This window comes from Leptonychotes weddellii, chromosome 3, assembly GCF_054177405.1.
Source record: "Leptonychotes weddellii isolate Sample4059 chromosome 3, ASM5417740v2, whole genome shotgun sequence".
Taxonomy (NCBI): Eukaryota; Metazoa; Chordata; class Mammalia; order Carnivora; family Phocidae; genus Leptonychotes; species Leptonychotes weddellii.
Window position 1 is genome coordinate 174,502,456 of NC_138371.1, and position 26,988 is coordinate 174,529,443.

General features: G+C 50.2%; 1 protein-coding gene and 1 long non-coding RNA gene across 3 annotated transcripts in view; both read left to right on the top strand.

The window, feature by feature from the left end:
- The first annotated feature begins 3,442 nt into the window (after nt 1-3,442).
- ARHGEF7 (Rho guanine nucleotide exchange factor 7) overlaps nt 3,443-26,988 on the top strand; it is a 125,289-nt gene continuing 101,743 nt past the window's right edge. Inside the window, exon 1 of one of the 2 annotated variants that reach the window (XM_081815211.1) lies at nt 3,443-3,703. In XM_081815211.1, coding sequence (XP_081671337.1) covers nt 3,539-3,703 — 165 coding nt within the window. In that variant the 5' untranslated portion in view covers nt 3,443-3,538. The remainder of the gene's footprint in view (nt 3,704-26,988) is intronic. The other variant, XM_081815212.1, reaches the window with a different exon arrangement.
- LOC145720714 (uncharacterized) lies at nt 3,984-8,412 on the top strand. The gene is made up of 3 exons (XR_014143920.1): nt 3,984-4,469; nt 5,917-6,024; nt 7,106-8,412. It is a non-coding gene; the product is annotated as an uncharacterized LOC145720714 (long non-coding RNA).

Sequence of the window (26,988 nt, forward strand, 5' to 3'; positions counted from 1 at the left end):
GCCACCACCGCCACCGCTCACCGCCAGTGGTCCACACGGGGCCCTTGTGCTTCCTGCTCTCATGACGTGAGGCTCTGCGGAGTTGGAGGCCACGCCCCAGGGGAGACCCGCAATCCAGGGGGATGGGAGTGGAGGGATGAAGCTTAGCCTGCCCGTCCCCTGGTCAGAGGACTCTGGGGCCTGCCCATGCTGGTTCTCAGAGGCCCCAGGGGAGCTGGGCCCCAGCTACTCCCTACACATCTTTGATTCACTTCTGTCTCTTCCCTGTTTCACTTTCTCCCTTTCTTCATCTGTCCTTTCCAGGATTGCGTCCCAAATAAATTGCTTGCACCCAGTTGTTGGCTCAGGATCTGCTTCTGGGGGAACCCACACTAGGATAAGCTTCTGGTTGATGTGATGTTTCATAAAATAGTGTATTGGTAAGATGTCTTCTGATCCTGTGTAATTTTCAGCCATGTATGTTTATAAACTTTTTTCCTGCCTTGCATCTTTCATGTTTAGCATTTGACCATATTTATGCCAAATAAATAGGACACTGTTTAATAAAAGGAATGCCTTCAGTAACATACCTACAGTAGCTCAGATGAGCTTCATAGAACTGCTTCTTAATGCGTGTTTCCATCTACATGATGGTCGAATTCAATAACCTCCCCCCCTCCAGTCCCGAGTGAAGGCGACACATTGCTAGGCCAATCGCCATCTGCCCATCTGGCTTCAGGTTGGGGGAGAGAGACCATCCTCCAAGTACCAACAAGCCAGCCAATGGAATCAGCATCGCTCAGCTGAGCTCGGGTGGGGTTCAGCTGAGCTACTGGGGGCAGCTGATGGTGGGTCTACCGCAGTGTTGACCAGGGCTGGGGCTCTGAGGGATAGCAGGGGCCACGTGGGGTGTGAAGCTAAACCCTCTCGTGAGAGATGAGGGAACCAGAGGAGACATGCCTGCGCTGAGAGCTGTTCCACACTCTTCTGGGGGGAGTCAAAGAGCATCCACAGACAGGACCAAAATCCTCTCTTGACAACAACCTTAATTGGCTCCAACCCAACAGAACAATGAGTTCTTCTCCACAGCCCGTGCCTTCTGTAATGGGAACTTGGAAAAATGGTAAGTTTAACCAAATGCACACCTTGGATACTAAAATAGCTCAAACACCTAAAAACACCTAGCTTTGAAAAATGTTACTTTCTAGAATGAATCCCTTCCAAGTAAACTTTTTTGAAATAAATGTCCATCCAAGGTAAAAGAATGCCCCCAGTAGCCACACTGAAATGTTCAGGGACTTCTAAGATCAGTTACAGTGGGTCTCCCTTCTGACAATAATTGGCTGCCCAGTTATTGGTCACCTAATGCCACTCCCTAGAGCTGCCTTTCTTTAGGATTATTTGGTTGAGTCAAGTTGAATCTTAGTCTTGTTTATCAGATTATAAGCACCAGACCCAACTTAATGTAATTTGAAATTGTAATGGCTGTATTCTAAATTATTTCTTCAATTCAGCAGTAATGAGAGTAAACAGGAATCTCAGTGGACAACCATGCTTAGGTCAATACCCCTTTGTGTGTGTGGTTTTTTTTTAAGATTTTATTTATTTATTTAATAGAGAGAGAGAGAAAGAGAGAGAGAGGGAACACAAGCAGGGGGAGAGGGAGAAGCAGGCTTCCCACTGAGCAGGGAGCCTGATGCGGGGCTTGATCCCAGGACCCTGAGATCAAGACCTGAGCTGAAGGCAGATGCTTAACTGACTGAGCCACCCAGGGGCCCCAATACCCCTTTGTTGATAGAGTCTTTGGGCACAGACCTTAACAAAACTCTTACCTGCTCTGTTTGCTGGAAAGCGTATAGAGAAGCTGTCTAGAAACAGGTGATGTGTTGAGTCCCATCTCTCTACCACTCGGGTGTGGTACAATGGGGACGAGGAGACAAACTTTGTAAGACTGTACTAATGATGGTGTGACGTGATGCCAGGAAGGAGCTCTGGCAGAGCCCTGGTGAGCTCAACAAGAGGTAACTATGGCCACCGAGGATGTGGCCGCCCTTTCAATGACTGTGTGTTTGCAAATGTAACTGCTTAGCTCAAAGCTGGAAATCCATGCAACTCATGATTGCCATTGAAGTCCTCTGGTCTAACGATGGCAAAGAAAGAGGGAGGTAAGCCTCTATTTTTAAAAACTTTTATATGGCTTCTAGCCTTTGTCATTAAGTGGACTAAATATGTGCCTGGCATACAGTAAGCTCTGCTAATGCTGTTTTAAACTGCCGAAGGCCTTCAGGGAAGCAAGCAGGGAAAGCCCTCGGGACTGTGGAGGGAGTAAAGGGACACACGTGTACAGGGCAGTCTCCTTTACGCCGTCCTTCCTGTAAGAAGGGGCTCTCTCCTCTGGTCATATGCATGTGTCCAAGTCACTGTGGGACAGCTGGATGTCCGAGTTCTTCCGGTCTGGCGCGTGCACTCACAGCCCCATGGCCAACCGAGCATCTTCGGGCCAAGCGGCCTGTTTGGACGGAGGCGTTCTCAGTCCTTCCTTCCTGGCCACATACACATATACAGTTCAGGCTCTGCTGCTTTCCTGAGCTTCCTCCCACGGTGCTCCAAACGCCACCCTCAGTTTCAAGTGGGGTCACTCCAAGGTTGCTGGTCCTGCGGAGGGGGACAGCCTGGCGGGCGCTGAGGTCACGCGCGCGGGAGCAGGCCTCCCGGCAGGGGGCACACTTAACACCGGCGCGCTCCGGGGGCGTCCCTGTCCCCAGGGATCGCAGCAGCTCCCGGGAAATCAATTCCTCCCCGAATTAGGCCCATCTGCTCACAGATTTAATGATCATTTGTGTTCTGTAATCGCTGGCTTGCTGCGAAGTGGCGGGGAGAAGCAAACGTCTCGTTTTCAGCACCGCCCCCCCCCCCGCCCGAAATAAAACTGGCAAAAATCAAAAGAGCATTCTGGGAAGCACTTAATACTTGAAACATTGGTGAATTAAGAAAATCAATAAGGGGCTCCGCGTCGTGCGAGGAAGGGCCGGCGCGAGGCCCTCCTGGCGCGCTCTGGCGTCCGCAGGGCGTGCGCGGGGGCCCGCGGGGCGCAAACGGTTAAGGCGGCCGGCGCCTCCGGAGGTCACGGCGGCGCAGGTGGGCGCGCACGGCCGGGCCGGGGCGGGGGCGCGCGGCGGGGCGCACGGCGGGCCCGAGCGCGGGGTGCGTGTGCTGCCGGCCGGCGCGGGGCCGCTTCAGCGCCGCGTCTTTTCTTCTCCTCGCGGTGATGTCATCGGCGGCGGCGGCTGGGAGCCGGGAGGCGGCGGCGGGGGCGGCGCCGGGCGGCCGCCGCAGGTTCATGTGCATCTAATGAAAAGGCACTTGACAGTCGGCCAGGACGCACGCGAGGGAGCGCGAGCCGGCCGGACCGCGGCGCCGCCCGAGCCAATCGCCGGGCCGGCCTCTCCATGGGCGAGCCGGAGGGGGCGGGGGGCGCAGCCGGCCGGGCCGCGGCCGCTCCGAGGTGAACGGCGCCCAGACGGGCTCGCGGCGCGGGGAGGCCGGGCGCGCCGCCGCTATGAATTCCGCCGAGCAGACCGTTACGTGGCTCATCACCTTGGGGGTGCTGGAGTCGCCCAAGAAAACCATCTCGGACCCGGAGGGCTTCCTGCAGGCGTCTCTGAAGGATGGGGTGGTCCTCTGCAGGCTGCTGGAGCGCCTGCTGCCCGGGACCATCGAGAAAGTAAGTGCCGCCCGGGCTCGCGCCCCCGCGGCGCACAGGCCGCGGGCGGTGGGCGCCGCGCCTGGTTCCCGCCGCGGCCGGGGATGCGCGGAGACGCGCGGGCGCGGGGTCGCTGGGCGCCGGCACCTGGCGGCCGCGCGGGGCGCGGAGGAGCCCACGCGCCTCCTTTGTGCGCGGACCCGGGAACGCGGCCCGCGCGGGGGGCGCGCAGGCGGCGCGAGGCCCGGGTGGCGGGAGCTCGGGGCGCCATTGTGTGCGGTGCGGCTGGACAAGGGGGCCCTGCCGCGTCCGGGGGGAACGACCCCGGGGAGGCCGCGGGGAAGGGGAGCGGCGGCTCCGCTCCGCCCCAAGGTGGAGTCGCCCCTCTCCGCGACCCGAGCAGAAAACCGTGCTCCAGCGCCGCGCACGGCTTCCTCCCAGGCTTTGTTTGAACAGTTTTTGTTGGTGGTATTGTAGGAGAGTTTCACCTCTGCCTAATCGACCGATTGCTGTGCATTTTTAAAAGATGCAGTAATCAATAGCTGAGGGCCGGCCTGTGACAGGATCTGCTGCCTTCCCCACGAAAGAATTCCTCACGTCTCCAAGCCCAGAGGATGGCAAACCCACGAAAGTCCTGGCACTCTTCGAGGCTGGCTTACAATTCTAGATTTCGTTTTCGGGTCCATACCTGATTTTGAACAGAATCCCTAGTCCCACAGACCCTGCTTCTCTCTCCGTGGCTGGTGGTTTCCCCGGGGCTGGAGTGTGAACCTTGACCCTGGCCTCTGTGAGTGATTAAAGTTTGCTTTCCTCTCACACACACTGACAAAGCAGGGGCCGGGGCATAGAAGTGCTTTTAAAAAACGAGGTATCCCTGTATTTCAGAAACACTGCAGTTTTATCCTTTTTTTTTTTTTTTGCCAGTGCAGAATCTTAAGATCAACAGTTACTTAAAAGGTGTTAAATGTAGAAGCTGAAGCACAGCATAATTAGGGGGAAAAAAAACTTTAATTTTTTAAATGGGGTTGTATTGGTCCTAACTGCACACGGACACTTTGCTAATAAAATGTTAATTAGGTGACTTGAAAAAGTAAAACGTTTAATCTTAGAAGTTTGTGCATGTTTTGGTGCTGCATTTTAAGGGTCAGAAAAGGTTTTATTTCATATGAATTTTGCATGCATACTAGTTTCAGGTATTTTTCTTACTTGGGACGTATATATGGAAACAGAATCTGTATTAGAGTGAAGAGCTGCCTGTCTGTCCAGGAAATAAAAATGTTACTTGTAAGCGAACCTGATGTCACAATAAAATTATGATTTAAGACAGGAATAAGGAGCCGAATCCGTTTCAGGGCACTCAGAATAATTTGTTGCCATCTGGATATCAGGACGTCTGGTAATAAAAGACAGATGTTGCAGGGCACTGAGGATGCACGCTCAGTTCACCCAAACAGGCTTCTCCAAAATGCTGTCCATGACCGAGAGTGAAGCTTTAAGAAACTTCATCTGCTGTCTGGATAAAAACGTGTCACTATCAATGCATGTTATTTGGCTTAATAACTGCATGACTTTGATTGGCAGACTTCAACCATCATTTTCTTGTACATTCTGAGATTTGCTTTCAGAACTGTAGCACTCCTTCCACCCTCCTAAAAGGAGGGGAGGAGTGAGGAGTGAATACAGGGTTTAGCTTGCAGGAGCCCAACTGCCACTGTCCCCCTCCCCGCAGCTCCGACTAACACTGCCACAATGCAAGTTTCACGTCAAGGCACAAATTATAGACAGAGCTCCTGATTCTCTGGTTCAAAGGTAGGTTTTTGGAGTAAAATATTAGCCAGTCTCTGCCTCTAAAAAACCTGGGGTTTCTGAACTTTCATGAGTTGCTGCATTTCTTAAGCAGAGGTATTTCTTTGAGCTTGCACACCAAATACTGTGAGCCCCAAAGCAGACGGGGGGCAGCTTTCACCCAACTGTGTGAGCGTTTGGAAACCTCACTGAATATTTGTGGGGAGTTGAAAGGGCCTTCACTTGACCCCAGTTTGGCACATGGACACCCTGACGACTGGTTCACGTGGTGTGAGTAGCCTGCGGCATCACAGTTGGAAACAGATCATGAGACTGGGGAAGGCAGGGAGTGAAGGAAAGTTTGGGGTGTCTCGGGTTTCCATGTGCTTTTCATTAAGAAAACATGTACTAATGTGCTTCTTGCATTATGTTCATTTGTTCTACTTCAGAGCCAGTAAAAGGGGCGGAGAACCACGAGGACATTCATTTCGGTTCAGACTGTAAAAGTTTTCTGTTCGGGTTCCCCTTGATGCAGTCTGCTTTTCTTAAGGCGGAAGGTAGGGGCACGGGGGGGGCTGGTGGTGGGGGCGCGTGGTGAATACACTCTTTATCCAAGCAGTTCAGAAAAGAGACACTCTCCATTATTGCCGCCGTCACCTTCTCTGCTCTAGGGGAGACAAAGTGGGATTACATGGTTTCCCGGATCTCCGTGTATGAAGCTCTTGCGCTTTGATTTTCTCCAGTAACGGCTGGGACGTTATGCTGACCTGCTCACACTCATCCCTCCTGGGATGGGAACACACAAAGGCTGCAGAATCCAGGGAGCCCTGCTACCTGGAGCTCATGAATTCCCACTTTAAACATTTTTTAGACTATTTTGTCAGAGGGTGAAATCAAGATGTACAAGTTTTAGAGGGCGGACCATCACTAATAAACGCATTGATGTGATGGGAGTCATGACACACTGCTTTAGTTTTGCTTATGGACATGGCACATGGAGTTGCTTGAGTCAGTGTGAGAATCTCAGGGAGCCTGGTTCTTTCTCCCTGGGCCCCAGAGCACAGAACACGCACTGATGGGTAACGTGCTCCAGGGAGATGCTCCCTCCATCCACATCTGTGGATCACAGTTGAAAGTCCTGCTACCTTCTTGTCTTGCTAGATGTCCTGGGTGTTTATGTGAGTGTTTAGATTGGGTTAAGTTGTCAGGCTGGGTGTCTGTGTCCTGGGGCCATAACAGAGCCCCAGCCCGGGTGGGCTGCACCACGCACCTGCTCTCTCCCAGTCCTGGAGGCACAGGCCCGGGATCGGGGTGCGGGCAGGCCCGCGCTCCCTTGGAAGGTGCTGGGGAAGGGGGTCCAGCACATGCCCAGAGTCCCCACAGCGTTCCCTGTGGTCTCTGCTGTGTCCTCACCTCCCCTTTTATAAGGACACCATCATTGGATTAGGACCACCTGACCCCAGTGTGACCTCAACTTAAGCAATTACATCTGCAGTGACCTTGTTTCTGAATAAGGTCACGTCCTGGGCTTCTGGGGGTTAGAACTTGAACATAGGAATTTGGGGGGACACAATCCAACCCATAGTAAGTCACATAATAAATCTGAACCCAATTTATTAACTACGTACCTGCTTGCAGGGTGCCAGATGCTATCTGTGGGAGATAAAAGGACCAACAGGTTCTTTGGGGACAGCAGGAGGAAGCCGTGAAAACAGGAGCGGTGTGAGGCCGAAGGAAACGAAGTCAGAAAGTCAGCTGTACATGCAAAGGAGCAGGAATTAAGGAGTTTGAGCGGCCCCACCTCTGACGGTTTCTCTGACATGTGGATTAGAATATGGTTTGCATTTCCTCAGACTGTCATCTGGCAACCCTAGGTGGTCTTTTGCAGGTCTGCAGAAAATCAGCGAATTCGGATATGACATAGGAGGAAAAATGGCTTTTTCCTGATTGATGTGTGGCCTGCATTCTGATCAGTGCTGGGACTTCTGGGGCTGGGTGGGGGAGGGAGTGAGGTCAGCGGCCACTGGACAGCAGTTCTGAGTGCCCACTGTGGGGAGCTTGCCTCTTCCTGGGCCCTTCGCCCTGAGGATGAGGTCAGCGCAGGCAGGGTGGCGTGCTGGCGAGGGTCTGGCTCTGGAATCAAGATTCCAAAGCCCACACCCTGTAACCGTTTGTAAATCCCGGTTGGTCGCCTGGGAAAGCACTCGTAGAGAAAACTTACAGAACACGGTATGTCCTGACTGTGTTTTTAAGGAGACTTCTTTAAACTTTGCAAACTGAATTTTTGGTTCTATCAAATTCCTTCTAATGAAACAAAGCTTCCAGAATAGTTAGTGTAATAATAAACATCTGCTTTTGAAGCACATGATTTTAAAGTCCTCTCTCAGCCCCGCACCAGGGCGATTCTTGTTTTGGGCTTTAGGCCCAGAGCAGGAGGAAATTCACTGCATTTGTTGGCTCATTCCACAGTAAAGCAGACAAACCTGCATTCGGTGTAGACGGGGGACGCGGAGAGTGATTTGCCAAGAGCCACACTAGCGCCATGGCCTGGCCCGGCCTGGCCCGTGGCGTGCTCACTCAGGGACGTCTGACTTGGGTTTGGGAGCGCAGGGGGAGCAAGAGGGCCTGCGGTCCCGGGCAGTGGCCTCTCAGTCCTCCGGGAGAGTCTGGTGTTGGTGCTATGCCAGGACCTCATTCTATTAATAGAAATAGTGCCCGCAGTGGCCTCCCTCCCTCCTTCCCTTGAGCACGCCCGCCTCACCTCTGGATACCTCTCTCGTAAAGAAACGGTGTGCCCCGCGTTGCTGACAGGGTGCTGAGCTGCTTCTCCGGGGCACCTCGTGTCGCGCCTCGTGTCACCCCCGTCTCCCAGGCGAGAACACGGGGGCCCAGCAGCCTGCCGTGCCCATGTTGCCCAGACAGCACTCGGGGGCAGAAGAGTCCAACCCAGGGGTGCCTGCTGCTGGGGCTGTTGGGATGGGAGCCACGCTCCTGCCTGGTTCGCGGGGAGCTCAGCCACACCTGGGACGAGGACAGGTAGCTCGGGAGAGCACCGCCCTCAGGCTGCCGCCTGGTCGGGATGTTCCTTTGCCCGTTCTCGTCTCTCACGGGAGGTCAGCCCTGAGGAATCCGGTGGGCTCCTGCTCTGGCATCTGATCGTCCTCAGGGGCCCCCGGGCCTTGCGGACCCTGGGTTTACTGGTGTGCGTCTCTACTGAGATGTGAAACGGCGGGCTGTATGCGTACGGACCCCAGGGGCATGTCTAACACTGTCTGCCGAGGGCCCGTCTCTGCTCCTCCGGCTTGGAATCGCCCGGGGGTGCGTCATCGTCAGTAGAAGGTAGCAAAGACACAGCGTCTCTTGGGCACTCAACTCTGCCAGGGACCCCCAAGACCCACTGGGCCCTCCCAGAGCCACTCTTAAGAGGGGTGGTCCCCATATGTGTTCCAGAGTCCCCCATTTGCTGTGTGACCTGGGGCAACGTCTCTAATTTCTTGGAGTCTTAATTTCCACCCAAACACTGGATTAATGATGCCTGCCTGGAGGGAATGGGCTCCTGGGGCAATAGGGTCATTAAGGGGGTAAGGACGTGGACGTGAGGGGTTTCGTGCAGTGCTGGGCACAGGGTAGGTCCTCAGTACACAGTAGGTGTGATTATTTTATGAATTGACCCTGAAAACGTTTCCTGCTGTGGCCAGGAAAACTTGTAAGTCAGGATTGGAACCTCAAGGCCGCTCAAATCCAGGAATACTTTCTAATTCTCACAATGGGCAGATTCTTGCAACTTTAGGGGGCTGACGGCCCCTCCCCTCCCCGCCGACAGACCGCCATTGTCGGGCTGGTGGGACCACTGAATTTGGCTTCCGGGACCCTGTGTTGAGCGCCAGGCCCCGCGCAGCTGCTGGGCACACGGCTGCTGTAGCTCCGAGGGGGCCAGAGGGCCCAGCCGGCGGCTTGGGTTTCACACTTACAGAGCCGCGTGCACGGAAGGGCCTGGACCGCCACCATGCGCGGAGGGAGGGTGTTGGGGCCGGCCCTGGGCCCTGTGTCCCCCGTGTGTGACTTCTCGCCTTTCCCGCCATCAGTTCTCCCCAGTTAGGTTAGGAACATTCATTTCCTGCTGTTTTTATATTTCGAACTTTAGCTCTGAATTTTAAAAGTTTTATGACCCAGACTGGTCATTCTCAGCCCTGTTTTTGCAGGATGGTGCTGTGTGTGCTGGACTCTGAAGGCCAAGGGGAAAGGTGGGATGTTTAAATGGGATGTGTGGAAATACGTACTGATTGGCTTCCCACTGTGTGCGTGCTGGCCTACACATCACACACACAGACACACGTGAACACACGTGTCACCTGTTCCGGCGGGTCCGAAGAGAAACCATGGGTCTCAAGCGTGAAGCGCTTGTGGATTCTCCGGGTGAAGGAGTTCTCAGGACACTGTCCAGCCCAGACTCATCATTGTATGGCTGAGTCAGCTGACGTCTGTGGCGTGCGCTTGTGTGCAGAGGGTGGCCCACACTGTAGTGTGCACGAACGGGGCCTGAGGACCGTGCTGGGGCAGCGATGCCCAGGGGCCGGCCTCCGCAGAGGCCAGCCTCCTAGGGCGCAGAGATTACGGGAGTGGCCCCACTTCTTCAGGCTTCGCTGTCGCCACGCCCTGTGGAGAGTGACCTGGCAGTTCCCCTCACATCCACGGATGAAGCCCGTTTTCTCCCTTCTCGAGTCCCAGGCTCGCCTTGACTCGTTTTGGCCGATGGGCTGTGGCTGACGTGATGGGTGCTAGGACCTAGCCGAGGCTTCAGGAGGCTTGGCGAGTTTCTGCGCGCTCTCAGACCTGCCGCCACCCCGCAGACCCTGGATGCCCCGGCCCTGGATGCCGAGGGATGGGAGGGCACCTGGCAGAGGGCTCGGCTGTCCTTGCTGAGGCTGCTGGACGCCGCTGCAGCCTGCCCGCCCTGGAGGGAGCCCAGCCGAGACCGGCGGAGCTGCTGCCCAACACAGGGTTGACCCCTGCTGCCCGAGCACGCCCACCCATGACCCGAAGGACTGCCGGCTGACCCGTAGCCCCACGGACAGAAAGAGACGCTCACTTCAGCCTGCCACCGAGGTTTCGTGGCAGCCTCACTTTTTGTGCGGCCTCACTGGGGCAATAGGTAATGGCTCCAAGGCTGGAGAGTGAAGTTGTTAGTTTGTACAGAACTTTAATTTTTATTACACTTGGAGCAGCTTTTTAAAGAGGGGTCAAAAATATTTTTAAAAATTTTCTTATTTTTTAAAAATATTTATTTGACAGAGAGAGACACAGCGCGAGAGGGAACACAAGCAGGGGGAGCGGGAGAGGGAGAAGCAGGCTTCCTGCCGAGCAGGGAGCCCGATGCGGGGCTCGATCCCAGGACCCTGGGATCATGACCTGAGCTGAAGCCAGAAGCTTAACCAGCTGAGCCACCCAGGCGCCCCGGGTCAGAAATATTCTTAATATAGTCTCCAAACAAGGTGTATGTAATCCAGAACCAAAGTGTAGCAATTTAAGCTTCTTCTAGTTTATATTAAATTGCTTCAGCCTAAAATGGGAATCCACAGTTCCAAGTTGGCTTTGGATTTGCATAGTTTCTTGCAACGAAGTCTGGTTGTGGCGGTATGATATTCGTTAGCAACACCTTCTTTACAACACTCTAGTTCTTGGTTATTTGTAAATACTCTGGCCCACGATGGCCTTTCTCCCTCACTTTTGTGCGACTCACTGCTGAGCTCCTATGCCAAGAAGATGCATTCCCACCTATTTCCTGTCCGTAAAATACTTTGTTTACGAGAGACTTTTTAGTATCCATCTGCAGCTAGCAAATTCATTCAGAAGTCTTTTGTCAGAAATACTGGGTTTCTGAAAAAGCCTGTTGCATGCCGAAAGATTATGAATTTGTTGTCATGTTAAGGAAGAGTGTTATAGTGGTTTTGCCGGAGAATTAGGAGTTTTAGAGGGCCTTCCTGGGATGAATGGCCTCTGCTGGTGGTGCTCCAGGAGACCATCAGGACACCTAGAATCTGATTCCAGGCCTTTATTTCTGGAGTAACCTCATTGTCATCTTTTCTGTGGGGCTGAAGAAATTGCCTCGTTCAGGCAGTCATAAACACTGGTGCTGGTCACAGATTTCTTCTCATGGAAACATGACATTTTCTGGTCACAGTTTTCCTGTTTGTTAATGCATTTTTGTTTCTTTTGAAAACAAGCTCTCTAAATAGGATGTGGTCAAATTCTGGACAGGCTTGTGGTGAAGGTTAAACTTCCAGAAAGTACCACTGTACTTGTAAGTGACAAGAGACTGGAATTGAGTGTCTTCCACCCTGTCACCTGGTGACAAATGGAGAAGAATCAGAGTTCATTTATCGCATCTCTGACAAAGTGCATCTGCTTAGATTGGGTCCGAGTAACTACCATGTCAGGAATCCAAGGTTGGTTCTTTGGATAATAATAGTAACTGTGTTTTATTTTGTGTGAGTCTTAAGCATCTGCTTATGAATTGTTAAAAAATACTCTGGGAGTGAGCTAGGTGAGTACCTTACACATAATGCTTTTGTTGTCTATAATGCAATGTCTACTTTAAGAAGCTAGAAGAATATGGGCAAATTAAACTCTAAGTAATATATGAAACAGAATAATAAAGAACAGAATGGGAATCAGTAAAACAGAAAACAAATCTGCCAGAGAAGATCAACAAAACCAAAATCTAGTTCTTTGAGGAAATCAATAAAATTGAAAAACCTCTTAGAATGATCAGGAAAAAAGGAAAGAAGACACAAATGACCAATATGAAGAATCACTATGAGTTCTCCAGATACTAAAAAGATAATAATCGGATAGTATGAACATTTTTATGCCAATCAGTTCTACAGCTTAGATAAAATGTACAATTTCCATGGAAAACACATTCAAGAGGAAATGGATGACCTTAGTAGCCCGACATCTAGTGAAGAGTTTAAAGTAGTTAAAAAGCTTGTCATAAAGAAAATTCCAGGCCACATGGCCTCACTGGTGAATTTTACCAAACAATTAAGAAGGACTTATATCCAGGGGCGCCTGGGTGGCTCAGTCGTTAAGCGTCTGCCTTTGGCTCAGGTCGTGGTTCCAGGATCCTGGGATCGAGGCCACATCGGGCTCTCTGCTCGGCGGGAAGCCTGCTTCTCCCTCTCCCGCTCCCCCTGCTTGTGTTCCCTCTCTCGCTGTGTCTCTCTCTGTCAAATAAATAAATAAAAATTAAAAAAAGAAAAAGAAGGACTTATATCCAGGATACGTAAGGAATTCTCCACACTCAATAATAAGGAAACAAAGAACCCAATTTAAAGAATGGACAAATGGCTTGAGCAGACACTTCACCAGAGAAGGTGAGCAAGTGACCAGCACAGGAAAGATGCTGGACGGCACTAGTCACGAGGGAAATGCAACCTGAAACTGCTGCGGGGCACCACTGTGCACCTGCCAGAGTGGTTAGAGTGTAAGACTGATCATACCACATGTCAATGAGGACGTGGAGGACCTGGAGCCCCCATCCATTGCTGGTGGGAACAGAAAACCCTATAACGGCTCTGGAAAGCAGCTTGTCAGTTTCTTGGACTATTATACATCTACCAAGTGGCTTAGCCATTCCATTCAATTTCTTTCTTTTTTATTTTTTTTAAGATTTTATTTATTTATTTGAGAGAGAGGGAGAGAGAGCGTGAGTTGGGTTGGGGAGAGGAAGAGGGAGAGAATCTCAGGCAGACTCCCCACTGAGCACGGAGCCCCATGTGGGGCCCTATCTCACGACCCTGAGATCACGACCTGAGCTGAAATCAAGAGTTGGAGGCTTAACTGACTGAGCCACCCAGGCGCCCCTTAGGCGTTCCATTTCTAAGTATTGACTCAAAGAAATGGAAATATGCCTGTACCAAGTCTTATGCACAAATGTTCATAGCAACTTTGTTTTTTTAATTTATTTTTTGCAATTTTATTTTTAATAGCCACAAACTGGACACAGCCCAGATGTTTCTCACCTGGTGAATGGATAAAGTGTGGTGTATCCATACTATCTAATACTAAGCAATAAAAGTGAATACTCTAAGAGGGATGAAAATTATATTGGGTAGAGAAGCTGGGTCAAAAAGTACACCCTGTATGATTCTGTGTACATAAAATTCTAGAAAATGCCGTGGGCTCTACAGTGCTTGCTTAGGGACACTTCAGGGGCACAAAGAGACCTTGGGGATGAGGGGACATTCGTCTTGATTCTGGTGATGGTTTCACAATGTACACGTCAAAACCTGTCAAATCGTGCACTTCAAATATGAGCACGGTGTGTCTGTTACACTAAGTTATATCTCATAGCACGTCCGTTAGAGCTCACTAAGTGTACGTGGCCGTATTCACCCTGTGTGTCATTAAGTTTCTGTTGTGTGTAACGGAGCTTCAGTTCATTCTACTGGCAGTCCCCTCCTTTTAAGCCTGACTGTGAATCCAGAAGACATGTATAGAATTTTAATGTATAAAGGTAAATAGTGGGGGGAAGGGGTTTACTCCCTGAGAGCTCATTTGTTCCTGGATTTGTTTGTTTTCTCATCAAGTCCTTATTGGACATCTACTACACGGATTATGCTGAGCTCTGGAGATTCAGGGATGACACAACATAGACTTGCAGACTGTCTAGTGTGGAGAATAACATTAAAGAAGTCGTATGAATTTGTTTTACAAATTGAGGTACGTGTGCTGGGGGTAAGGAACAGGTTTTAGCTGAGGAACCTGGTTTACACTTGGCAGGTGGGACAGGTGATGTCTGGGGAAGGCTCTTCTCTGGAAGTGGTCCTTCAGTGCTGATGGACGAGTGGGCTGTAAGAGGGAGGAATGGGGAAAGGCCTGGGTGGCCACAGTGCTGGCCGGGGCAGAGGGTCTTAAAGATTTTGATGCCTTTTAGAGTTTTAAAGGGAAGAATGACACGGTTGGTTGTGGATTTTGAAAACAATAGGCAGAGCATGGAAACAGACTGGATGCGGCCCGTTGTGGAGAGGGAGGTGGTTATGAAGCCTTTGGGAGCTGGGTTTCAGACGGGGTTCAGGGGACCCAGGGCGGGCATGGCAGCTCTGAGCCCCACTGCCCTTGGGGTGCTGGCTACACACAGAAGAGATGGGGTGTCTCTGGTGTGAGAGGCAGCCTGGGGGGCGCCTGAGGCTTGGTACCAGGTCTGGAATGGATGCAGTGGTGAATGGGAGGAGTTGGAGCTCAGAGAGGACACGGGGCTGGAATGTAAATCTGGGAGTCACAGAGAGAGAGAGAGAGAGAGAGAGAGGTGTGAACCGAAGTGTAGCCGTGATGAGCTTCCTAGCACCAGCCTTGAGGAGTTGGACGGGACGGCCCGGGCAGTGCTGCTAAGGAGGAACCTGGCAGCAGGTGCGGAGGCCCGGAGAGAGCCTGGTGACTGGAAGCCAGGAAAAGAGCACGACCAGTATGCTGCGGGTGCGAGGGAGAACCAGAGGGCTCTGGAGGCGTGCTGGGAGGGTGGGGCATGGGCACTTGTCCCTGGGCAGCAGGCACGCGCGGACTGTCCCAGGCGAGCGCGCACCTGGTCATGGGCCACTGAGCCAGGACGCCCGTGTGGAGTGGGGAGGGCAGGGACGGCTCTGGACAGAGGGGGGCAGAGGTTGTTGGGGGCAGAGCTGAGCCCGCGAGGGCAGCTTCAGCGAGGGCGGCTGCTGGGCCAGAGCCCCTCGTGTGCTGGGTGTGTGGATTCACGGCCACTGTCCAGGGGGCAGAGCAGGACCTCATGGTGCTCGTCACTCTCTTCAAGTCTGGTAAACAGAAGTTGACCTTGAGCTGGTTTTGCCTGAACAAGGATGCTAGAAAACCGTGTTCCTTTCCACGGCTTTAGGGACAGACGACAGTCACATTTCCCCCTTCATTTTCTATGTGTTTTACCAGGTGTTCGTTTAAGTCCAGCGAGCGAGTGGAGGCAAAGCACTTGTCGCTGAGCAAGGCGGAGGTTTCCCTCTTACCTGAAATGTATCAATGTCTGGTTTCCGTCCATTTGACAAGGAACTGCTGGAAAACACCTGCTCTGTGCCACGTCTGTTTGCAGCTGACCTTTGAAAGTCCAGATCTGTCGTAGTTCAGGCAGTTTTGGGATGTCAAGATGTAGTTTTGAGAATGCTCATGTTCTAGTTGAGGATTGTCTGTATTAGGTTATAAGGTTATGAATATACATGTTGTCTCCTGGGATTCGCTTTCTCTTTCTCATTTGGAAACTGCTCACAATTTGTTACGTCATAATAAATGCAGGAAGAGAGATCAAAGTGAATAAATGCTATGTAGTGGGAATATTGTTCCTAAATCACAATAAATGTAAGCAACATCTAGCTTTTGGGTACTAATTTTCCAATTCAAAGCAGTAAAACACGCACTTTTCAGGTCTGTCTCCATGTGTGGGAGAAGCAAGCCCACCAGTTATTTTTTTCTCCTTGATCCTTTATCTTTGAGAGGCTGTTGGGAGAGTGTTTTTGGGAGCAGGGGTGGGGGTGTTGAGGGAAGGGGTGTGGTGCGCACGCACACAGCCTCCCTCGTTGAGGAGCTTCTGGGCTGACAGTTCCTGGGTTGGGCTGGTTTTCTTCTCTTACAGCTGGAGGTGGTCCATCACGTACAAAATGTTAGCATGTGCATTTCGGGTTATCTCCAGGTCATGAGGGGCATCCCGTCGTTCGTGCCTTGGGTTTAGGTGGCTACGTGGGTCTTACATATGAGGCTCATCAGAATCACTGGATGGCTTGTGAAAAATAGATTGCTGGGCTCCCCCCCGGAGTTCCTGATTTTGTGGGCCTGGGTGAGTGTTGAGAATTTGCGTTTCTGACAGGTTCTCAGGTCATGCTGATGCTGCCGGTCCAGGGGACCACGTGTGAGAACCACTGACAGCCCCCCGAGCTCATCAGCCAGCAACACTGTAACCTGGACCAGCCAGATTGTATGCACGGCCCTTTAAGAAGACAGGAGACCGAGGTGTGATCACCTGGGGGCTTTTCCACAGGTGAGCACTGGCTGCTTGCCTACGTGGCTGCCCCCCTCACGCTTGGAAAGCTTCCTAACTAGTGCCTGTTAGTTCAAGACCGAACAGACCCCACGCTGCTTCCCTATGGGCTTTTGAAATGTGGGGGTAGAGAGGCTGGAAAGAAATTCTGCCTTGCATTGGAAGGGGCAGTTGGAATTTATCTCAAAAATGGGATTCCTCACCTGTTTCTGTGCATCTAGAACATTCTTGTATAAACAAGAGAAACAATCTCTGAAGAGAGCAAGCTCAGCAGGTCTGTATGAGATCTGATGAGTGCGTTGCTTAAATTGAGGCACTTAGGGAGACATCCTTGAAATCTTTGAGTTAGGGCTGGGAGGAGCTGTGGCTAAACAGGACGCAAGTCACTGAAGGCTACGGAGAGACTTCAGGCTGGGCTTCTCTGCAACACAGGCTGTTAAGGGAAAAGGAAGGCCCTGTGTTGTTGGGTTGTGGGGTTTGGGAATGGCCTCCGGCAGGACTCTGGGATGCCCCATCAAAACGTAGCTGGGCAGCGCCATTCTTCAGTGAGGGCTTCATGTGACTCATGATGCTGCTTCTAAGTGGGTGGTGGTGGGCCTGTGGTCCTTAAACTGGGACCCCTTGTTCTCTGAAGGTCTGGAGGGGTCTGTGCTGCTCACGCTGGCCTTCAGCTGATACCGAGAACACGTGCCTTGATTTCGTTCCAATTTATGCTTTTCAATTAAGGAGCCAGTCAATCATTTTGTTACTGAATGTGGAGGAAACAGTGACAGTTTCTGACAGCCTCCCCCACCCCAAGGCTGGTCACGGGAAGCTTCTTGCCTACATGCCATTGCTGAGGTGACCTTCAGCGGCCATTTCTCCTTTGGCAAAGGACGTCGGAATTGTGGACAAATGTCTTCAAGCAGCCATCCTAAAAAGGCTTCAAACGGCAATGACAGATTCTCTTGAAACAAATGAAAAAATGGGAAATCTCCGCAAAGAAACAGGACTTACAAAAAAGAAATGGAAATTACAGAAATGAAAACGAGAATAACAAAAACTAACTGGATGGGCTCCTTGGTGGAGGACGGAGGATGGAAGCAGGGGACAACAGGCCTTGTCCCTGGAGTTTGCGGAGCCCGAGCTGGGGAAAGTGCCTGGGGCCATGGAGGGAGCCACTGTCTTGGGGCGTAACAGACACACGGGCAGAACAGTCACAGCTGCAGGTGGGCGGCTGCCTGCCTTCATTCCTGTCCCTCTCCTCCGCCTCCTTCCGTGTGCGCCTCTTCCCCACCTCCCTGAAATGTCAGACTCCCGCAAGGTCTTCATTGGCTTGTTTTGGCTCCTTTGTGATACTTAGGAAACGAATATAAGGCAGCCTAGTCAACATGCGGGGCTTGTGCCCAGCCGCATGAAGTGCTGGGCGGAGGGAGCCTGGAGAGGCCCGAGGACGCAGGCCAGCTGGGTAGGGGGAAACCCGACAAAGAGCTGGCGATTTTCCTTAGTGATAGAGAGGAGAGCTGAAACCAGAGAGCGGCTCTCGGCAGCTCCCGGCTGACTGATGCCCTGATACACACAGGATGCTGAATGTGGGCAGCCCTGGAGAGACGGGGCCGGCAGCTGGCCCCGGGCTGAGCCGGCAGTGGTACGATGCACCTTTCAGTCCTGACAGAAAGGGTTAAGGTTGAGACTCACAGTAAAACCCAAGACTGGCTTTCATTCCTCTGTATCATGTTGCCTGCAGTGGTTATATTTCCAAGTGTTTTTTAAGAATAGTTTCTGTCTCAGATATTTGATTCTCACATTTGACCAATGATACTACTTTTGTGTCCTAAGTGCTCGGTCAGCATTGCTCAACCTCACTTTTACTGAACAGATAGTATGTTGAATGCTTGGATCTGCCAGGTGTTGACATTTTATCCAGACAGACGGAATACTCTGCATATGGAGCATCTCATTCCGAGCGCAGGTAATGTTCCGTGGAAGTACTGAGTGCACAAGTAGATCACATAGCCTGTTAGACCATGATAAGTGCTTTGGAGAGAAGTAGCAGGATGAGGGGGTGGGGAGTGCCAGCAGTTAGGGCAGACATTACTGAGAAGTGCCACTTAAACAAAGGCTCCACGAATATGAGCAAAGGAGTGATGTGAAAGTCTGGGAGATGGGATTTCAGGCAAGGGAGATGGCCCGTGCAAAGGTCTTGAGGTAAGAGCCTTCCTGGCAAGGTCTGGGAAAAGCAGAGGCCAGTGTGAGCTAGGGGAGAGTAGCTGGCTGATGAGTTCAAGGGGGGAACAAGCGAGCAGATTGTGCAGGGCCTGCTCAGCCATCATAAGGACTTTGGCTTAAAAAAAATTAAGAGGCTTTATTTTCTAGAGCAGTTTAGGTTTCCGGAAAACCGAGCAGAAAGTACTGAGAATTCCCATGTACTCCCACTTTCCCCTATTAACATTTTGCATTTGTGTGGTGTACTTATTACAATGGATGAGACAATACTGATACATTATTAACTGAAGTCCACAGTGTACGTCAGGGTTCACTTCGTTGTGCACTATGTGGGTTTGGACAAATGTCCACCATTACAGTGTCATACAGAGTAGTTTCACTGCCTTGAAAATTCTCTGTGCTCTCTGTTCATTCTGCCAACCCCTGGCAACCACTGATCTACTGTCTCTGCAGTTTTGCCTTTTCTAGAATGCCCTATAGTTGCAATCATACAGGATGTAGCCTTTTCAGATTTGCTTCTCTCCCTTTGAAAGATGCATTTAAGTTCCTTCTGTGTCTTTTATGGCTTAACAGATCATTTCGTTTTTATCACTGAATGGTTTCCCACTGTCCGATGCACCACAGCCTATTTATGCATTCACCACTAAAGGTCATCTTGATGACGTCCAGGTTTTGGCAAATAAACTGCTGCAGACATTTGTGTTCAGGTTTTCTCATGGATGTGTTTTCAGCTCTTGGGTGAAGCAGATTCACCCAAAAAGCAGAATTGCTGGATCTTATGGTAAGAAGATCTTAAATTTGGTAAGAAACCACCAAACTGTCGTCCAAAGTGGCTGCGCCATTTTGCATCCCCACCAGCAGTGAATGAGGGTCCCTGTTGCTCCACATCCTCACCAGCGAATGGTGTTGCCAGTGTTGGATTCTGGCCATTCTAATAGGTGTGCAGTGGCTTCTCCTTGTTTTAATTTGCAGTTCCCTGATGACATGGTGTGAAGCATCTTTTCATATGTTTACTTGCCATCTGTATATCTTCTTTGGTGAGGAGTCTATTCAGGTCTTTTGCCCATTTTTAAGTTGGGTTGTCTGTTTTCTTATTGCCGAGTTTTAGGAGTGCTTTGTATATTTTGGGTACAAGTCCTTGATCGTATATATCTTATGTAAATACTTTCTTCTGGTCTGTGGCCTGTCTTCCATTCTCCTACAGGACTTTGGCTTTTACTCTGAGGGAACTGGGAGATTTTGGGGGTTCTGAGCAGAGGAGTCATGTGACAAGCAGATTATAAATATGCAGGGAGATATTCCAGTTATAGTAATATGGAAGAAATAGAGTTCCTGAGTATATATTTGCAGCTTTATCTTTAATTAATGAAGGTCAGTTTTTCTAAGTGAGTTTTTGAAAATGTATTTCCCACCTACAGACACAACGCATCTTATTCACAGCTGCGGCCCATATACTCTGATACTTAAGAGTTTCAGGAGACAGCTAACGGTCTGTTTATCACCTCTTTATTATTCACAGTTAACAGGAAACTCTCAACAGGCTGCAGAGTTCTGCAGGCATCCAGGCTGTGGTCCTCTCCTTCCCCTGGCCTTTCCCTTTAGGGAGGGTCTCAGCTGCTATTTATAGAGAAGTGCTTGCCAGTGCACGTCCTCAGCTGTTTTCTATCCCTTTAATCAGGTTTCTTCCTCTGATGAAGCCTCCTTTAGCTTCCCAGTTTCCAAAATCATCCGGCTCTCTCTGCATGCCTCAAACCTCCCACACGCTATCATGTGGATTAAAATAGAGTGTGTTCTCAGGTGGTCAGTGTCCAGTCTTCTGACTCTGAGGCTTTAACTTGCCTCAAATGCAGCTTCTCAAGCAGCTTAAAAATGAAAGATTCCTTAGCTGAGAGGGAAGGGTCAGTGCACTGCTCCGTAGCTCCCACCACGGCCCTTTGATTGCGCTGTGTGTGGGTAGGGGCATTCAGAAGGCTACTTCAGAAGCCAGGATGAGGGGCGCCTGGGTGGCTCAGTCATTGAGCGTCTGCCTTCAGCTCAGGTCATGGTCCCAGGGTCCTGGGATTGAGCCCCACATCGGGCTCCCTGCTTGGCGGGAAGTCTGCTTCTCCCTCTCCCACTCCCCCTGCTTGTGTTCCCTCTCTCGCTTTCTCTCTGTCAAATAAATAAAATCTTTAAAAAAAAAAAAAAAGGCCAGGATGAGTAGCTAAGGTAAAACAAATGGGGAAGAGCAGGGCAAACAGGGCGCCTGGGTGGCTCAGTTGGTTAAGCGACTGCCTTCAGCTCAGGTCATGATCCCAGGGTCCTGGGATCGAGTCCCGCATCGGGCTCCCTGCTCTGCGGGAAGCCTGCTTCTCCCTCTCCCACTCCCCCTGCTTGTGTTCCCTCTCTCGCTGGTCTCTCTCTGTCAAATAAATAAATAAAATCTTAAAAAAAAAAAAAGAGCAGGGCAAACATAAAAACCCTCTGAGACATCTGAGAATACGGATTTAAGCAGTGGAATGCCATTGGTGGCTGCAGGGATGGGAGAGGACGTTCTAGCCTGAGGTGTCTTGGTCCAAGGTAGGGCTGAGGTTGAGGCAGCCCCATGTGGAGAGCAGAATGCATGGCCTCTCAGGGCGGGGAGTGGGGGGATGGGATTCCTCCTGTCCTAGCAGGTTTTCAGCCCTACTTGCTGCACTGATATTATAGGGATATACAGCAAGTCTTTGGATTTATTTAGCACCTTTCCATCAGAGATCACAAACCTCCTCCATAGGCTTTTCCACTGATGGACAGCAATTAAAGGTATCGCCAACCATTCTGAAATGTGTTCAGCAGAAATGGAGGACAAAGGGTCAGAAACAATATAGAAATGAAACTGAAGAATAAAGCAGTGGCTTGGATTTGCAAAATGCTGTGCCGTAATTCATGGGTTATTTTCAGTAGATCACAAGCATGAGAATGAGAGAAAAAGAAGATTCTTCCATATGAACCATTGAAAACTTGAGATAAGAAAGATCTCTGATGACAAGGCCCAGTTTGAGTTGTTTTCTGAATTTGTCCTTTTCTGTTTTCCTGTATCAAGATCCTTCAAAGGCATAAAAAAATGGCAGCTGCTTCCAGAATGTAATGAGACATGAAATAACCACGGCCCATCCAATGCACCCCTGCTTCCCTGGTGTCCGAATCACAGCCAGACCGAGCACGTGCTGCTTCCCAGATTACTCTCACTTGACAATTAGTGCACACCCGCCTGTTTTGATCTAACATTATTGAGGGAAGAAAATACAACTTCAGTGGAGAAATTTGTTCTAGGTTATCTGATGAATGTTTTATGTTCATTTTTTTTAAAATCCGTTTTTGGCATTGGCATGAATTTTGGATGGTTGCCACCATCTCTGAGGTCTAAAAATGTGCTTCTAGAGTTTGTGGGAAGCAAGTCTCAGGGGACACATGAGTATAATTTAAGCCATGCAGTCTTGCTGGTCCTCTCCTTGACATTCCACATGTCTTGGATATATGAATTTAGTTTGCAAACTGGAGATTTTGTACATTCATATTTGTTTTTGCATTTTATTTTGGCTGGTTCCATACTAATGGAGCATATTTTATTTTTTTGCAGATAAATGTAGCATCCGTACAAGAATTGGGCTTTGGGATATGTTGAAGAAGGAGAGCAGAAGCAAAATATACTTTATTAAAGGCTTAATTTTTTCTTTCAGTAAGCTACTTCTAACCCTAGGCTATACATTTTGGGGAGATAATTTACTTATTGGGTATTTGGCAACCACGTCCTTAATTTCTACTGGATGGTTCTTTGTTTTCCAGTGGGTTTGGAGGAAGAGATGCCCAGTAGACTGCCAAGCGAGCTCTACCGACCTATATTTTCACTCCACTGAACATCATTCGCAGTAGAATGAGCACAGAGTGCTGCAGAAGAGCATAATCCCTGGTCAGGAGACAGCTGCAGTCTAATTATAATAAAATGGAGGCTACCAGGTAATTAGAATTAGAGGACCCGTGAAGTGCTAATTAAGGTGGCCTTAGGATTTTAACCATAGCATTGCATCTCCGCATGGGGTGTGCGTGAGGGGGGCTTCTACGAGGACCCCAACCCACTGGCAGCTGGGCTCTCCGAGGGCTGTTTTATAATGGGGAAGGCATCTTGACCTGAGGAGAACACTAGATTGGAGTGTTTTTCTTCCTCTTCTTTTAGAAAATGTATCTATTAATAATACTTATGTGGTATAAAATTCACAGGGCACAAAAAAGTATAAAGTGAAAAGTTTCCCTTCTTCCCCTGCTCTCCAGGCTCCCATTCCTTTTGCTGGAGGCAACCCCTGTTAAAGGGGTCTGGCATGTGCTTCCAGAGAAATTTCATGCTTTTCTAAGCACCCATGTATTTTTTTCCTTGCCTTTTTTTTTTTTTTTTTTTTACACTAAAGGTAGCATGTTACGTGTACGTTCCCCGTGTTCCCTTTCCCTACCTAGAAGAACTAGGAGGTCGTAAGCGGTCAGTAATCAAAGCGGCCACCTTTTGAAAGGATCTGGTGGGTGGGGCTCTGTTTGTGGAAATACAGTCGCTGTAATTGACTCCATCCTTTCTCTCAACGGTTTCCTATCTGCTGCAGCTACACGCGTCCTATCTTTAACCGTACCTCCAGGAAGCTCACTGGGTTAGGGTCCCAGCAGCAAACAGACGGCACACTGGGCAGAGGTTGCTCAAGAGTTTACTGCAGAGGGTATTGGCAGGGTGTGGGCAGGGGCGAGGACAGCCAGCAAGAGAAGCGGGGGCACGCCAGGCAACCAGGAGCTCCCCTAGGCCTGGAGGAGACAGCAGGGGAAGCGGGTTACGGGAGCTTCCGCCAGGAGCTGTGGTCTGCGGTCATGAGCATAGCCGGCGGGCTGTTGGTAAAGGCGGAACTGTGGACTCCCTGTGGTCAGGAGCCCTGATTTGTAGCGTCTGCCCATTTCTGTGGTGTAAGTACTTGCACCATGGCCGGTTCCAGCTACCCAGGTGGTGTTTCTGAACCCAGAGCTGGGGTGGGGAGCACGTGGTCAGTTCTCGGGAGCAGCTCCAGCACATCACTGTGACACCTGGTTCCTGCTCGGGCTTCCGACTGGCTGAACCCCCGAGAAGGGAGAGCAGGGGAGTGTGGTAGCTGCAGTTCTCAGAGGTCTGCGTCCCGGAGCAGGCTGGGGCCGTATGCAGGTTGCAGGCATTTGGGCAGGTCACGTCTCTGCAGTCCCTGTTTCGTCGGTGAAGAACAGAACTGCCTCCAGTGTTCTCGGAGCCTTTCTGTGCTAAGGTCCCAGATCAGTGAGCTCAGTGACCTAAGCGGGCGGTATGCTGACTGGGTAATGGAAGATGCCCATGGGGCCCTGCACTCAGGAAGCTCCTAACAGGGGAGATAAGGTGTGCACAAGCATTGCTGGCTACGGGGCAGGGGCTGCATACCGGAGCCCAGATGTTCAGAGGAAGTGTAGCTCTTAGTAGCTGTGCTGATGAGGTTGTTGATGGCAGAGACCCAGAGACTTTTGTTCTGTGGTTCGGAATTTGATCTCTCAGTGGGAGAGAAACAGAACATTTCTTGATTGATAGTTCAGCTGGCATTTGCCACTAGTTCTCCGAGTATGGTCCTGGTATCTTCAGCATCTCCTGAGACGTCACCAGTCCACAGGCGTGGGTCCCACTGCAGACCTAGGGACGAAACTCCGGCAGGGCGTAGTAATGTTACCCTAGGTGTTCTGATGCTCATGTTATGTTTGAGAAACACTGAGTTATAGGGTATCTGCTTTCCAGACTTGGCTGAAAAATCAGTCAAATGGGGAATTCCAGAGACCCCTGCCCCCAATTCTGGACTTTACTTCAAACCTACACAGTCAGAATCTCTGGCAACGACGACCATGGGCAGTTACGTGTTTCCCAGATAGCCTGCCCTGGGGCAGTTTTCCATGCTCTTGATCTCAGTTGTTGCGTGCATGGAACCTGCTTGAATTAGCTGCGTTGCTGGAAGTGCCTGTTCTTTCCCGCGAAGTTTTGTAAACTCAGACTCTCTAAACACTTTTAGCGAAGGCAGCTAGCTGCCTCAGTTGGCACTCTGCTCAGACCGAGGGTGGCTAGCTGGTTGTTCCTAACATGGAGTGGGTGGTAGAGAAGAGTTGAGAGGGAGGAAATGGACAGCTGTGGAGGTCTCTGAAGTATGACCGTAACATTGCTGGGATTTAGTTTATTGCAAATTGTCCGAACTCCTGACACATCCTTTATCAAATTGAGACAAAAGCTTATTCCCAAGGAAAATCACAATGGTTTTGGGACTGTCCATGCTTTTGACTGATTAGAGTTCTTGATGGAAAAGCCTGGAGTTAATTACTGTGGGAAATTTGGGACAGGATTTCTGGGCTGTTGTTGGTCACTGGAAAGTGGCCACTGGAGAGAGCAGAGGTACACTTATCTTTGGGTTGTGGAGGCGTTGGTGATTATATGTAAAGATGCTGTGCACATTCTTTTTTGGGGGGGAGGCAGAGGGAGAGAGAGAATTTTAAGCTGGCTCCACACCCAGGGCAGAGCCCAACATGGGGCTCGATCTCAGAACCCTGAGATCATGCTTTGAGCCAAAAACAAGAGTTGGACGCCTAACCGACTGAGCCACCTGGGTGCCCCGGTGCACATTCTTATACACAGCTTTTTGTGGACGTGTTTTCATCTTTCTCGGGTAAATGCCTAGGGGAGGAATTGCTGGGGCTTAGGTAACTTTCACTTCTCGAGAGACTGCCAGTTTTCCACGTGTATGCTTTCATACTCCCACCAGTCAAGTATTGGGCGCCAACGGCTTTCCATCCTTGTTGACACTTGACAGTGTCCGCCTTTCCCATATTATCCATTCTGGTGGGTGTGTAGCATTACCTGCGGTCTTAATTTGCATTCACCTGATGACTTGTTCATGTGCTCACTATTGCTCATATAGCTTCTTTGCTGAGGTGTGCAGGGGGACTGGGGACTGTCTTCTTTTGCATCATCTCTGATTTAGTTCTCCCCTGCAGTCTCACCCATGACCTCAGTGGCCCTTGATTACTCACCATCCTCAAAAAACACCATTGGCTTCTCAAATGTCACACCTTTGAAAATGCAGTTCCATCTGCCTCCACCCTTTCAGCTCCAACTCTGATGTCCTTTTTGTTGGTTAGGCCTCCGGCCCTCCCTTGTGTGCACAGTATTTATGCTTCTTTTCTCTGTGCTTCCATGGTCCACTTGCCATGCTGTGTGCGATTCTTCCCTGCCTCATGGAGGGCAAGGCCCTTGTCTGTCTTCTTTGCAGTCATAGTGCTTATCACATGGTCTGGCATAGAGACAAGGTCCAGTATTGTTGAATTAGTTTATTATCCGCCCAACAGCTCTGTGAGAAAGGCTGAGCCTTAAATTGGGGATAAGGGTATAAACCCAGAGGGGTCAAGTGACTTGTCCAAGGTCAGCATGTATGTTACAGGGTCAGGCAGTACTTACTATAGAGTTTTGACTCTTTTACGTTACTGTTTCCAAACAGGTGTGTTGTTTGAGGTACAGTATTCATGGAACAAGCTAGCTCCATGCACCCTTGTGCACGAAGGTGGAGACTTTTAAAGGAGTTCATGTCCAGTTGCTCAGCTTGCACATGTACTCACCTGTCGGAGAAGGTGCCTGAGATCGGGGAAGGCAACAAGCTCACTGAGCTATCCCAACACCCCCTTCTCCCACTTCACGTAAAAAGGCAGACCATTCACTCACTTGTTGTCTCCCTGAGGCACACTGCTGCAAGATGGAAAACCTCCCAGCCGTGTAACCAACAGACAGAGATACCCATGGTGCTGAGAAGCAAAGGGCTTTAGTGTCTGGAATTTTGCAGCTCAAGGGTTTCTACTTGCTCGCTTTCAGAGAGACTGCAGGAGACCCTAATCATGCTGTTAACTGATGCTTTCAAAATTTTACTTACGGTTGATTAGATTGATTATATCTGGACTTGGGCTATGTGATTCAGAAGGCATCAAAGAATCAAGCTACAAAATAACAAAACTTCCAATTTTTATTTACTTATTTTTAGGAATGAGGTTTCTCAGTGTTTGCATAAAACCCCCTAAGACAGGAATAGAATTAATGCTGGACTGTATTTATTTCTAGCAGTAAGTGATAGTTGTCCATGAGTAAATGAGCTAATTAAAAAAACCCTCTACATCTCATTAAGATACACATTTCCAGGTAAAGTTTTACATTTGATAATTTTCTTCAAAAACTGTAGTGTATTGTTCCCATTGTTTGTACTCACAA